Source organism: Carettochelys insculpta, chromosome 1 (assembly GCF_033958435.1).
Source record: "Carettochelys insculpta isolate YL-2023 chromosome 1, ASM3395843v1, whole genome shotgun sequence".
NCBI lineage: Eukaryota > Metazoa > Chordata > Testudines > Carettochelyidae > Carettochelys > Carettochelys insculpta.
Window position 1 is genome coordinate 117263759 of NC_134137.1, and position 14896 is coordinate 117278654.

At 43.0% G+C, this 14896-nt stretch overlaps 1 protein-coding gene across 4 annotated transcripts in view; it reads right to left on the bottom strand.

The window, feature by feature from the left end:
* Positions 1-4266: 4266 nt before the first annotated feature.
* COL4A1 (collagen type IV alpha 1 chain) overlaps positions 4267-14896 on the bottom strand; it is a 240395-nt gene continuing 229765 nt past the window's right edge. For all 4 annotated transcript variants that reach the window (XM_074990147.1, XM_074990120.1, XM_074990128.1 and 1 more), the window contains 3 exons: positions 11759-11873; positions 10620-10792; positions 4267-7821 (listed from right to left, as the gene is read on the bottom strand). In XM_074990147.1, the coding sequence (XP_074846248.1) occupies positions 7740-7821; positions 10620-10792; positions 11759-11873 (370 nt within the window). In that variant the 3' untranslated portion in view covers positions 4267-7739. The remainder of the gene's footprint in view (positions 7822-10619; positions 10793-11758; positions 11874-14896) is intronic.

The following is a 14896-nucleotide window of genomic DNA, read 5'->3' on the forward strand; positions in this document are numbered from 1 at the left end:
TCAATTTCTGACTTGCAAAAGAAAACATGTTGCCTTTGTGCAGGATTGCTGCAGGCCATAGTTGTCATTCTGACTCTGTTTTAGGCTGTAATAAATGTGTGCAAGTCTAGGCAAGGGGAAGAGGTTTTGATCAAATCGACTTCATACGCATTCTAATGGGATTCTGAACTGAAGTTTACTCAAAGGCTATAAACAAAACTATATGCTACCATTTGAAGTTATTATTCCTTCCTTATAAAAGCATTAAAACAATAATGCTGCTTGCAATAGCCATTTTCTTCACAGAGGCCTTTCTGACCATTCATTTGCAAATTCTGTAAAAGAAGGAAAAGCTTGCTCCTTCTTGCTAAGCTGTTATTGAGGAAATCAAGTTTCTGAAGTTTTTTTTGTTTTTTTTTAAATTTCCAACACATCCTGTGTGAGCTTATATTAAATCAATACAATACAATACAGATAATATCTACTTTCTGCCATAATGCATGGGTGGAAGTATTTAACTACCTTCTTACATACCTTCAAAGATGGAAATTCCACTACCTCTCTAGAGCTTCGTCTACACATGCCCCTCCCTTTTGGAAGGGGCATGTTAATGAGGCACTTTGGAAGAGGTTAATGAGGTGCTGACATGCATATTCAGTGTCTCATTAGCATAATGGAAGCCAGTCGTGCAAAACACAAGACGGTCTGTATAGATGCGGGCGCTCCAAAATATGTGCCACACTTTGAAATTCACTTATTCCTAAAATGAATTGTTTGATTATTTGCTCAGTTATCTTTCTGGCTGTCAAAATTAAGCTGTCTGATTTGTAATTCCCTAGACTGTCCTTATACTCCTCTTTTTTATAGATAGTTTGCCCAATTCCAGTCCTCTGGGCTCTCTCCCATCTTCCATGAATGCTCAACTACAATGTCTCGGACCTCCTTAGCCAGTTGCATAAGTATTCTAGGATGGATGCATTTCATCAGGCCCTGGCAACTCCCAAGACAACTAACTTATCCAGGTAATTCTTAACTTGTTTCTTTTCTTATTTAAGACTCAAAACTTACCCAATTTATACTGATGTTCACTAAGGATCATCCAATCACTGCCAATTTTTTTGGTGCAAATTGAAGCAAAAAAGGCATTTAATACTTTGGCCACTGCTGCACTTTGTTTTGGTCTTTCCACTCCACCTTGGCTACAGCTACACTAGTGAGTTTTGCTGACAAAAACCTCGGTTTTGTCAACAAAACTGGTGGACTGGCCACACACAAAATGCATTTTGTCAACAGTACGTCGACCAAAGTCAGCACTTCCACCGACAACCTTCTGTCTCTCCCAGGGTGAGGAAAAGTGCCTTTTGTTGACAGGTTCTGTCACCAAAAAAGCTGTGTGGATGCTCCCTCTCTAGACTCTTTTGTCAGTATCTTGTCCATTTCACACCAATTACAATAAATACAGCTGGCTGTATGTATGTCTTTTGACAGACACGACATCCAGAACAATGGGCTACCCTGTCTGATCTGCTTTTGGGTGCCTGTTTTGTCAAGACAGCAGCTGGGCAGTCCAGCCACTCTGTCAACAGAGCTGAACATTCTGCCAATTGGCTTTGCACGTGGCCACACTCTGTCGACAGAAGTTTTGGTGGGAAATCTCTTACGACAGTGACTTTTGTCGACAGAGCACTGTAGTGCAACTGTAGCCATAGGGTAGTGGACCGGTCCTTATCTTTCTCTTACTTCTAATGTATTTGGTAAATGCTTTCTTTGTACCATTTAGGCCCCTAGCTAGTTTAATGTCATTTTGTGCCTTGGCCTTTCTAATCATGTCTCTCCATACTTATGTGTATACATACAATTCATCCTTCCTCATTAGACCTAGTTTCTACTTCTTGTATGACTCCTTTTTAAAGTGCAGGTCACTGAAGCTCTCCTGGTTTTTATTTAATACACATCTTAATTTTCCCTGTGAAGAGGGAGAGTTTGCATGTGTGCCTTTAATAATGTCACTTTAAAAAAACTCTCTAGTCTCCTGAACTCATTTTATCCCCTTCCACTTGCCTCCTGTGTGAGCTTACCTGAGTTCTCTGAGGCCAGATCTGCACTAGACCTTAAAGTCAATTGTAGATACATAGCTATGGCAATTGTGTAGCTGGAATTAACCTATCTACAATTGACTTATCTGGCTGTCCTCAGAGAGGGAGGCTGATGGGAGAAACTCTCCCATTGAATTCCCTTACTCCTTGCAAGATTGAGGAGTTGATCTCCCAGGTAGTAAAGACATACTCTGAATTTGCTAGAATTGGCCTTCCTGAAGACCATTATCTTTATTCTCTTTTCCCTCCTACCAGTCCTTAGAATCTTAAACTTTTATCATTTCACGATCAGTGGCCCCATGTGTTATTAACCTGACAACTTGTGCAATTAATTTTGGATTAAGTAGGATTTTTTATTATATCTAATGGAGTTAATAAGTGGCTTTGCCGAAAGGCATAAAACTGAAGCACATTTGTTTAAAAATAGCCAACCAACACCAATTCATGCTGTCGTTTCTTCAGGAGTCTGGTAAGTAGGGTTCTACCAATTTCATGGCTATGAAAAGTGTTATGGCCTATGAAGTAGGTCTTGCCCTCTGAAATCCAGTCTCCCCTTGCTGCTGTGAGTGCAAGGTGTAGCTGCTGGTCTTGGCTAGTCTGGGGTGGGCCAAGATCTGTTGTTCCCCTGCATGGCTGCTCACAGTGAGAAGATCAGACCCACCTCCAGAAGCAGGACTTGGGGCTTCTGCCTTCTCTGTTGCCTGCTGGGGTGGCTCCACCTCGGGGCTTCAGCACCTTGGCTGCAGCTGGGGCTCAGGCACCTGGGCTCAAAGTTTCTGCCTTGTATGGCTTAAGCCAGGGCTTGAGGCACCTGGGCTTTAAGTATCAGGCTTTTGTGGCCCCTAACAGGGCTCAGGGTGCCCATTTTTCCTGGGGATCCCCCAATTGGTCAGGGACCCTGCATTAATCTGCTACTGGCTGGGACTAGCAGCTAGGAGCCCCCAGCTGCGGAGCTATCAGCTCAGTGCAAATCAGACCCACCTTCACCTCCAGGAACCTCCTCTAACTGCAGGAAGATGAGTAACTGCTGCCTTCAAAGCCCAGCTCTGAAGGCAGCACAGACATGAGAATGACAGTCCCGTGACCTTCCTACAATAACTTTGCGCCACCTCCTCCCCCTGCTTCTCATACTATTTTGGGTCAGGGCACCCATGGTTACAACACTGTGAAATTGTAGCTGTAAACAGCTGAAATTGTGAAATTGACTAATTTTAAAACTCTCTGGCTGTGAAATTCACCAAAATGGTCTGTGAATTTGGCAGGGCCTTACTGATAAGGGCATATTGCTCTGACAGAAACTATTTTATAGGAAAATAAGTTTAATCAAACGAATCTTTACAAAAAGATAAATCCCATAATTAGAATGTGATCGTGCATAACTGTGAGAAAATCTGCATGAGTTCAAACTATTGGGAAAACCACTGCACGTAATTATCTGCCTTAATGTTTTTTGCCGGGTATTTTTTTGCATTTTTATAAGTCAACAGATGCATATTTCCAGTCTGTTTATGTTGACAACTACTTTCCTCCAATTTGGTGATCAAACTTTCTGATGATTAGAACAAGCCAGGACTGAGCTAAAGATTTGTGCGTGCATGTGTGTGTGTGAGACAGAAAGAGAGTATAACCCAATTTTACAAGCAGAAAAGGAGCACTTGTTAGATATACTAATGTTCTGTTCTGCTGTATGGTATAAAGAGAGCAATAGCACCATCTGCAGTTGTAGATGTGTACTGTGGCATGAATAGCTTTCCTAGTTTTAGTCAGGTTTACATAATGAACTTTAAGTTAAGCACGGTAATCTGGGTGTTTATCACAACAAATGAGCTCTTCAAAGTTCCTGTTGACATAATAAGCTGCACTGAAGCAACAATGCTGGCCCTGGGTACTTAAATCCATGACTACTGATTTTTATACTTTTGTAGTGTAAGAGAGGGTTGCTATAAAAATTCACTGGTCTACCTTAGTGCATGGGCAGCTATTCTTCTACATCATGAAAATCAAGGTCTCAGACATGACTGACTTTCAACCACTTATACCTTTATATATTGATGTTGGGACAAAGGACATTTTGGGCAGGAAAGTTATTTTTAGAGTATTTTAGTAGAGGATTACTAAATAAGTAATCATGAGTAAATAATGAAGACTGCTAAATACCATCTAACCAGCCTTTCAAAGAGTAAACAAGGCATTGCTTTCAATTTGTTTTTTATTAAGAAAAAAAAGAAGTTAGTGTGAACCTTGTTATCAGTTCCTTGCCAGCCAAAAGATACTTTCTCTGGCTGTCTCTACATTGCATTTGTTTTTATGATACTTTTTTTGACATCCCAAGGTCAAAAGAAGTAAAGTCAACTGTGTGCACACAGCCACAGCTTTGCAAAATGGCACATTCAAATTTTACAACCATGGTTCACAGCATAGCATTGCAAAAAGAGCATTCACATAAGCCAAATATAGCTGTGATAGAAAGCTCTGGTTCCCAGGAGAACCAGATTTTAGGCATATTTCTGCAGCTGGAGAGTAAGTCAGCATGTTTTGGGAAGATTCCTGCTGATCAATGGCTGACTGTTAGAGCTCTGGGCTGGGACCTAGAGTAAAAGGGTGGGCACAGGATCCCCTAACCGAAGAGACCTGTGGTCCAAAAGTCCTCTCTTTCCGCAGGATACTTGGCCTCTGGTAGTCCCCACAGCTCCTCAGAGCACTTGTTTGACATTGCTTCTGGAAGCTCTTTGGGATACTCATCCATCTCCAATCACAGGGTGTGGCTCCATGCCAGGGCTAGTCTGGGTGCATGCAAAGTGGCATGGCTATCTTTTCACACTTCCTGTCCAATCCTGTAACTTCCCATGCCAGACATGAATTTGGCTCTGCCCACTAGGGGGCTATAATGGTTCCTTGCTCTCCAGTATGGAGTGAGGCAGCTCTGCCTCACATGCACAAAAGAGTCAAGGGAAGAGTGACAAATATATAAAGTAATGCCCCTGTATGCACAATTTCGATTTGCATCTAACTCACATTAGTGCGAGTAAAGCAAATTGAAAGCCTTCTGGCTCCCCCAACTGGGGGAAGCTGGAGGGAAGCTCCATGGCAGCAGCTGTCTGCCTGCTGGGCTTCCCCAGCTGTGGGAGCCCGCTGGGCAGACAACCACGATAGCATCACTTCTCCCCGGCTACCCCCAACTTGGGGGAGCCAGGGAGAAGCCACATCTGGCTCCCACAAGCCCGGGGAGCCGGGAGCCAGGCTGCCGCGTAGTTCCCAACTCCCACCCCTGACTTACGCTCAATTTGAGTTATGCAAGGGTGTGCCAGGAACACAACCCTCACATACCTTGGGGGACTATTGTATATAACTAGCTTTTTGACTTAAGATTTCATTCAAGGTTTTTAATCTGAAATAAATAAATAAATAAATAAATAAATAAATAAAAACCAAACACCTTAATTTAAGACAACTATTACTAGTTCTTATAAGGTTTCAGGGCTATCTCCTTATTTCCTCCTGTCAAAAATCCTTTATATTTGCAATATGTGCAGAACAAAAATGATCTAGGATTACAGCAAATCTGTGCATTTATTAATGTATTATTAAAAATAATTTATTATTGCTGGGTAAATATGAGTAACAAATTAATAAAAAATTTTACACAAATAATTTTATTACAAATCTGATTTTTAAAGAAATACACATTTAAGAAATTACATAAAAGGCCTTGGCATTCTCAAAAAATATTTTGGTATTTGCCTGGTTATAATATATAAAATGATTTCTGACACTGATGTGCTCAAACATCAGAATATTTGCATAGAGAACTATTTCTTAGACTACTCTGAAAAACATTTTTGGAAAAATTTAACAAAATTAAAGCTTTTAAAATTTGCAAAATCAAATCATTCAGTGTGTGATTAGTGTTTAAAACCCTGAACATATTAAATACAGAAGACTGTATTAAAATATTGTAAGCTCAAAGAATATTTTACCACAATAAACACAAATGCCCACTAACCTGGTTTTGTTCTCTGCAGTATACAGAGTTAGGTATTGAAATGAGCTAGACAAAACAGATGTTTCACATTTAGTACTTTGGTATTTAACATCTGATTTATGGCAGATTCAATATGACTATTGAAAAAGAGGAAAAATTATCTAAGATTCTTTGTGAAACTATAGCAAACTCAAAGCCTGATTTGTGTAACTGTTGAGACCTATATAAATTACTAATTATTTTTTCCCTGACCACAAATGGATGATTCCTTATTCCACAGGAAAATCTGTTCTACTACATGAAGAAGCTGCATAGTACCAAACATAGCAGAAACACTTACTTGCTCATTTGCGGAACTAGTCTGGCAAACCCTTCCTTTGGAGCATAGTGCACTGAAACCAATAGGACTGGGATGAAAGTAAGCACTACAGGTTGCACCTCCGAAAACTGGCATTCTCTGGTTAGCAACAACCCTTGTCCGGCAGGATAAGAGATGCTCCTGGACCAGAGGGCCAGGCAAGAGGATAGGCAAGGGGCAGTGGACCACAACTGGGGAGCCAGAGCCAGGGTTCCAGAATCTCTCAGTGGGGGGAGCCAGAGCCAGGGTTCCAGAATCCCCCAGTAGCCCCACAGGGGGCCAGGGCTCTGGCATCCCCTGGCAGCCCCACATGGAACAGGGGGTGGGGAGATGGCATCCCTCAACAGTACTGCACAGAGCCAGAGTTGGGGAGCCAGCAGCCCCCAACAACCCTGCCTGGAGCCGGGTAGCCAGCATCCCCCAGCAGCCCCATGCAGAGCCTGAGCTGTTGCGTCAATGTCCTTTGGTAACTCAGCACGGAGCTGGGGCTGAGGAGCTGGCATCCACCAGCTCTGTGCAGAGCCAGGGCCAGGGATCTGTTGTCCCCCAGCCATGCAGAGCCAGAACTGGGGAGCCGGCATCCCCATGTCACGCAGAGCCAGGGTTGGGGAGCTAGGGCAGGCAGCCTGCTATGGCAGGACAGTGGGGGTGGCCAGGGACTGTGGGGGCATTCATCTCCCCGGTCTTACAGAATCCCTCATCTAGGACCAATGAGGTCCTGAGGGTGCTGGACTAAGGAGGTGCAACCTGTACAATAGAAAAACAAACTGGATGACACCCTATATTTTGAAAAGATGGATATTTGTTGTTTAACCATAATCTGTAATCCCAAAACTCTTCTTTATATTAGTATTACTTTGTACAGGAACAATAAGTACATACCTAAGAGTTTGAAGTTTTAAGATAGCTAGAAAATGGTAACAACATATGTATCTGGGTAGGAAAAATAAATCTAAATATATAATACAAAAATGAGAAAGGCAAGTCAAATAGAATGCAAGGCACAGCAACATACCTCCTAGCACCTTTGAATCTTGCTGAATGAACTCTGGCTTTTTTATACTGTCAGTGCATTACATAAAAATTTCTTTTATCAGAAGTGCCATTTGGTATGCCAACATATGAAGCTTATCTTTTTTGTCTCTTTTCTTCTTCAGCAAGTACAGAGGCAGTAAAGCAGTGTGTGTTAGTTACGCAAGTTCCTATAAGGCACTTTACTGTTTTCATATTGGACAACAATGAGGTACATATGATATAAGCCTAGGCTTCTTTGCTGTTAAACAAATAGCACCATATTGTGACAATAGTTGAAATTCAAAAGTCATTATGTTCTTCTCATACAGACTTGACAACGGCTAACGTTTGAGCGCAGGTCCCCTGCTTTCAGAGTTGAAGGAGTAGGTTTCCTATAAAAAAAATGGACAGACATCATTAACGGCTACTATAAAAATATATCACTTTGCAAGCTTATTGTTAATTTGGCAGTGTTTTCAAAACAGCAGCTTAGTCCATTAATGACAAATTGAAAAACCCAGGGCAGAGTTAAATCAAGAGGCTAGGTCACTGCAGGCTAATTGGTCACTTATTTCAGAAAATAATAATAATTTCCTACTTTTAACAGTGGGAGAAAAATAACTATATACAAAGTGATGTCAAAAGACACAAACAGAAAAAGATTTCTCTCTCTTTAGTTATAAGGAATTATTCAAAACAAAACAGGGCAAAATATTTTTACACACAAGTATGATTTTTTTTTTGGTTGACTTGTCTCTTTAATAATCCTGACTTCAAGCATGCAATTTGAATTCACATGAGGTAAGATTGCAGATTGGTTCCCCAGCCAAGGACTTATGATGCACAAACTAGGACTGTTTCTATGGTGTTCATACTGGCTATGTTTACACTGGTCCCTCCCTTTTGAAAGGGGCATGTAAATGTGGCAGATTGAAAATGCAAACAAGGTGCTAATTTGCATATTCAGTGATCTATTTGCATAATGACAGGCACACATCTTTCTGGAAGACCTGCTTTCAAAATGCAAAACAGCCACGTATACAGGGTTCTTTCAAAAGGAGGCCCTGCTTTCGAAAGCACTGTTCTCCCTAATTTTCTTCTGGAAGAAGGGTACTTTCAAAAGTGAGCTTCCTCTCACAGGAACTCTGTCTAAAGGGCAGTTTTGCATTTCAAAAGCAGCTGTTCCGGAATGGTGAGTGGCTGCCATTGTGAAAATGGATTGTGTATTATGCAAATCAGCACCTTATTTGCATTTTTGATCTACTGCATATGCATGTCCATTTCAAAAGGGAGGGGCCAGTGCAGATGTAGCCAAACAGAAAGGTATGCCAGGCTTCCTAGTTCTTTCCTCATGAGGGACATAAGGAATAAAATAACTATGAGGCTCAGTCTTCCATCTTTTTTCTCTGAGTAGTCTCCCTGTCCTAAAGGGTATTATTTATTCTGCATCACTTATTTCCTCAGTTTAGAGACCAAATAGAAGAAAAGGCATACATAGACCCTTCTGCGCAGTGTGAAGTTCATGGCAGACTCATATTTTGGCTGTGTCTGTCCATCTGTCTGTCCAGGCAAGGTTCAATCATGTTCCCACTCCCACACTGGGCTGGCCCCAGCTCCTCCCACGGCCATCACCAGGCCTGGCCCAGCCCCCACTGGAGACCCTCCCTTGGCCAGTGTAGGTCCCAGCCCCCTCAGTGGAGCCCCCCACACTGTGCTAGCCTCAGCCCCTCCCCCACCCAGTGCAGGGCCTGGCTGAGTCCCCCAACAGAGCCCCTCTCCCGGTCTGTGCAGGGCCTGGCCTAGCCGCCCCCAATGAGGCTCTCCCCCTGCACTGTGCCAGCACCACCGCTCCCCCAGTCAGCCTGGGGCCCAATCCAGCTCCTAACGGAGCTCCTCCCCCAGCCAGTGCAGGGCCCGACCCATATGCTTCGAATGTGTATTACAATGGGTTTCTGTCTAGAACTTTCTTCCAGCCCAACTTCCACTTGCAAGCAGAGCTGCAGCAGGGCCTCTAGTGATAAATGATTGGTCAAGCTCATTCAGTTCTCTGCCTCTTTGGGTGTGTAAGTATTGCAGTTAGAAATGACTGGCTGATCCATGCCAGCTCACTCAGGCTATGTCTACACTAGCCCCAGACTTTGAAATGGCCATATAAATGGCCATTTCGAAGTTTACTAATGAAGCGCTGAAATACATATTCAGCGCTTCATTAGCATACGGGCGGCCGCGGCACTTCGAAATTGACGCGCCTCACCGCCACGCGGCTCGTCCCGACGGGGCTCCTTTTCGAAAGGACCCCGCCTACTTCGAAGTCCCCTTATTCCTATGAGCAGATGGGAATAAGGGGACTTTGATGTAGGCGGGGTCCTTTCGAAAAGGAGCCCCGTCGGGACGAGCCGCGTGGCGGCGAGCTGCATCAATTTCAAAGTGCCGTGGCTGCCGGCATGCTAATGAGGCGCTGAAAATATATTTCAGTGCTTCATTAGTAAATTATGGCCATTTCGAAGTTTGGGGCTAGTGTAGACACGGCCTCAGGCCCACAGGGCTCAGGGTGAAAGTCTGCTTAACTTCTGTACAGAGGTTTGGGCTTGGGGTACAGCGCAGACTTTGTGACCCTCTCATTCCACAGTGTCCTAGAGCCCAGGCTCCAGCCCAAGTCTGAATGTGTGCCCCAAAACTAGGTGCCCTGTTAGCCAACAGCCCCCTGAGCCCAGGTCAGCGGTCACAGGCAACGCAAACCTACCCTTTCTGAGGAAATGTCAATGCCTGTGCTAGTTTGCAGTGGTTCTATTATGAACCACTAGAGACGAGACTGTACTCCAGGTCAATTGCTATCAAGTTGGCAGTGTACCCCAGTTACATCTGAAGTCACACATGTGAAACTCAGGTGTGGCAGAGGCACACATATTCTTAAGTTCTCTTAAAAGGAATAGTGCAAATAAGTTTTATATGGCAAAGACTACCAAAGTGTTGTTATTCGCTCTCTCCCCAAAAGCATTATTTTTCAACTTTATGTACACAAGCATTTTGATGGCATATTCAAATAGATTAGCAATAGCCTTTAACCATTTAAACTCAATCTAGAACACTACTCATATGACAGTAGAACAAGTTTCACACTGCTGCTTTTACTGATGTTTACTGAGCCATGAATATGGATTTTAGAAAGGAAAATCAGCTGTAAACTTACTTGAACATCTCGCTTCTGTCTATAGTGGCAAGCCAAAAGCTGTAAGCATTTGCATAATAGTTACAAGTCCCACGACCATGGCATTCTATGAATGGAGCACTGCGGAATTCCTCCAGACAGGAACCTGGAGATGCCAGAGCTTGTCCGGAACCCTCAGCCCCAGCGCTGGTATGCTAGGAAAATGCAAATAAATCAATCAGATGAGAAGTATCTAGCTCTTTAGTAGCAGGTGGTTGTAATTCTTTCAAACCAACGCTTTGACCAGCGTATTTCCTCCCCTCTTTTGGGAAACGTGGGGGAGAACCTAAAGGGAGGTATGAGAGGATGGCTGGGAGGAATGCGTTCATTCCAGGGGCAGGGTATCTTAAGGAGCATGGTATTGATGGCAAATAGGTAGATTATCTTGGGGTCCACTGGTGTTAGAACCCATAGAACTGAGCTGCCTTGTGTTAAGACTGTGTCAAATAAAGTCTGGGACTGCAGCACACCAGACACAGAACAAAAGATCAACAATTCCATTAGACAAAGATCCTATTCATGAAGAGATCAGAAAGAGCGCAGGCAGTGGCTCTATATTGCTCTCTGAAGGTGCTGCAGCCCTGTTCTGGAGGGACAATGGGAAGGTCTGTTAACTTCCATGTTCATTCAGTCCATGGCATTTGTGTGGAGGCTGTAAACAACGGAGTGCTGGTGTGCATTGTGAGAGGAATTACTTTGCTAGAAATTAGAGGGTGAATATTACTAAATTATTCTCTCACATTCATTAAATAGCCACCATGTTTCTATAGTCCCAAAAGAGCGGAAGCCTATTCCTCTGGCCCTTGTTTCCTTGCAATAGCACAGACAGCACCTTTCCAAGACTGAACTGACTTGATCTCTCCTCTCTTGATGTCACAGCTCCACATTAACTGCTGATAATGGGTCACGTCCATCCTTACTGAATAGACCGTGTCAACTCTGGCCCTCGCCTTGTCCGAGACTCCCCCTTTAAGTCCTCCTCTGGAAGCCCCCCTTCCCCCCACATGCATCTGACAAAGGGGGTCTTTGCCCACAAAAGTGTATGCTCCAAAATGTTCTGAATATATCAAACACCAACATACATTATTTTTCTGGTCTAGGGGAGATCCTGCTGCACTTACCATTACAAAGGAGTAACCGATCCAAAGTGATAGCCAGCCTTCAGGGCATGATGGTATTTGCACTGTTTGGCTGTGAACGGCAATTACCATGGCAGGAGCTTCACACACAGAGCATCTACAAAGAACAGAACAGCAAGGAACTCAGTGTATTTGCCTTAGTAACATTTTTATCCTGTTTGCAGTTCATTGCACAACAAGCTCAGAAATTAAAAGACCCATACCTCACTCTTTTTTTTTTTTCACCCCATTAGGGAAAAATTAGGGACAATTACGCACTGGAGTCACTAATTCTACTGGTATCCACTGGATAAAGGGAAGTTTGGATCTTATTATTATAAAACTAAATAGTTAAATACACTTACTATGTTAGCTTTTTTTTCCCTTTTTTTTTTTTTAAAAAAAAAATTCAGAAGCGAGCATATGTGCAGCTTTAACACTGAAGGGGAAATGGTGAGAGAATTAGAAGGTCCGGTGAAAGAGCAGGAGCAACTAACAACAACACTTTGCTTTAACTGTAGACTGATGTGACTTCCGCAAAGAGCACCATGAAGATACAGCAAAGAGTTCTTGGGAAGGCCAGTGAAACATTTAAGGAGGCGGGTTCCATATGTATTCCCTTTAAAAGTGATTTTTGCTTACATCTGGGGCCCTTATCTCTGAATAAAGGACAATTAGCCAAGCAGCTGGAACACAGGCCTGAAGAGACCAATATTCTGAGAGGTTTAGAAAGACCCTTTTAGTTTAGGTTCTGTACATTGTACATCTGATCCACTACAACCATGAATAAACAAAAGGCTCAGGCTCAATAACTCCTTGGTTCTCCTTCAGAAGACTGTCAAAGTACTAGTAAATGCCAGTTTGGGGGCAAATATTAATTATATGAGCACCTGTTAATTAGGGATTTGACTGGAACCACCAATTCCTTGATTGCAGTACAGCTACTTTTAATTAGCACTAGTTCTATTGGATCACACTGCCTACCTAGAGATGAACGGTTTTGTATTATATTATGAGAGCACCAAAAAATTAATATAACAGGCTGGAGTAAGCTGGGTTCTGTGAAATCCACAAAGCAAAGAAATTCTGAGTGAAGGCATCTACATTTGACTTAAAAGGATTTATACACTGCCTAGAGTGCCAGCACAAAAGTTACATGGTCATATTAAGAAACACAGCAATGTTTCTGTGAAACATGAAAGAGAAAAAGAAAGAGAAAAAAAATTGAATGTAAAAGGCACCTGGTACTTGTACTGCTTCACGAGATTTCTGGTGCATCAGTGAATGGCTTTGGAAAAAAGGAAGTTTCTTGAACCAGGGAAGGTAAGTGGCACTTTTACATCTTTTCAGTTTTTTCATGCAAGATGATGATGGTTTAACAATCTCAAATAATAAAAAATACTGACAGAATATAAAGATAACCTTCTGCCTTGAGATTACAGTCAACATGTAGAGATACAAAATAATGTAGTGCGTGTGCGCGCGCGCGTGTGTGTATGAGAGAGAAAGAAGGAGAGACTATTTATATCACCAAAGGTACTCTTTATGAACGACAGTAGACAGTTTAAGGGCAAAATTTCAAAGAGTGGTCTCTTTCTTCAAGATTTTCCGGAGTGACTCAGGAGGATTTTGGGTGCCTAATCTTTTTAAAATCTTGGCAAAAATCCTGCCCCAATCAAATTCTGGAAAATTTTTCATCTTAAAAAAAAAATCAGAATAGCACAGAATTAATATTTGTGTGAGTTGTGTCACAAAACACAAATTACAAACAAAATCCCACATTTGGGGCAAACAAGGTCGAGCTTCTCTGCAGAAAGGGTGGTATTTCATTTTTCTGAATCCTTTTTAAAAATTGCCTTTTAGCTTGTTTGGGTTACTTAAGAGGCAAACTCATATTGGCTATGTCTACACTAGCCCCAAAACTTCGAAATGGCCACGCAAATGGCCATTTCGAAGTTTACTAATGAAGCGCTGAAATACACATTCAGCGCTTCATTAGGACGCGGGCGGCTGCGGCACTTCGAAATTGACGCGCCTCGCCGCCGCGCGGCTCGTCCAGATGGGGCTCCTTTTCCAAAGGACTCCGCCTACTTCGAAGTCCCCTTATTCTATAGGGGTCCTTTCGAAAAGGAGCCCCGTCTGGATGAGCCGCGCGGCGGCGAGGCGTGTCAATTTCGAAGTGCCGCAGCCGCCCGCGTCCTAATGAAGCGCTGAATATGTATTTCAGCACTTCATTAGTAAACTTCGAAGTGGCCATTTCGAAGTTTGGGGCTAGTGTAGACACGGCCACTAAGTACTCTGGTACACTGGACATCTACAATGGGGGATATTACTTTAGAACTGCCTGAATAACTAATATACATATATATAGGCAAACGTGTCATATTCTTACCTCAAGAAAGCTCACCAGAGCAATTTCTACTCTCACCCATCTCCCTGGGAGGGAGAGAGCAGCAGGATTCATCAGTGTCTACACCTGGGAGGATGTTCCCCAGTGCACATATGAGGCAGCATATTAAAAACATGAGATCACACACAATGGCATAAGTGGTGTTTGGATGAGTTGCCTGAGTTCAACTTCACCCAATCCCTGGGTATGTAGTCTGGCAGCATGCCCGGGCTGCAGCCCATGCCACTGTGGTCAAACTGCTATTTTTAGCATGCTAGCTTGAGTGCAGCTACCATGTGCTGTCCAAACTGGGAAGCACCCTCCCAGCTTCTGTGTAGGCAAAACCTCAACCAGTAGGATCAGGAGGATCCATGGAGGCCCTGCTTGTTCCCTATGTGCCATGATCAACCTAGAAAGATGCTGGTCCTCCTTTGTCAGATCCTAGTTAAATCAGAGCAGTGTAAAACACAAAGTTCATATGATCACTTCTACCTTAAGCCTTGCGCATGTTACATCAGGGCATAGTTCTTCCTAGCAAAATGAAAAAAGTAGAACCAAAGCCTCTGCTGATGTGAGCTGGCACAGCCAAAATGAGCTCAGTGGAACTACGGCAATTGACACCAGCTGAGGAGTCATTTCTACAAATAGTAAATGATTGCTTTACAATACTACACCTGGGTTCCTTTGCAGTGCCATTTGCTTTATACCCACATAAACTGTTTTCAGGCACCAAAATAATGTCCAAAACAGCC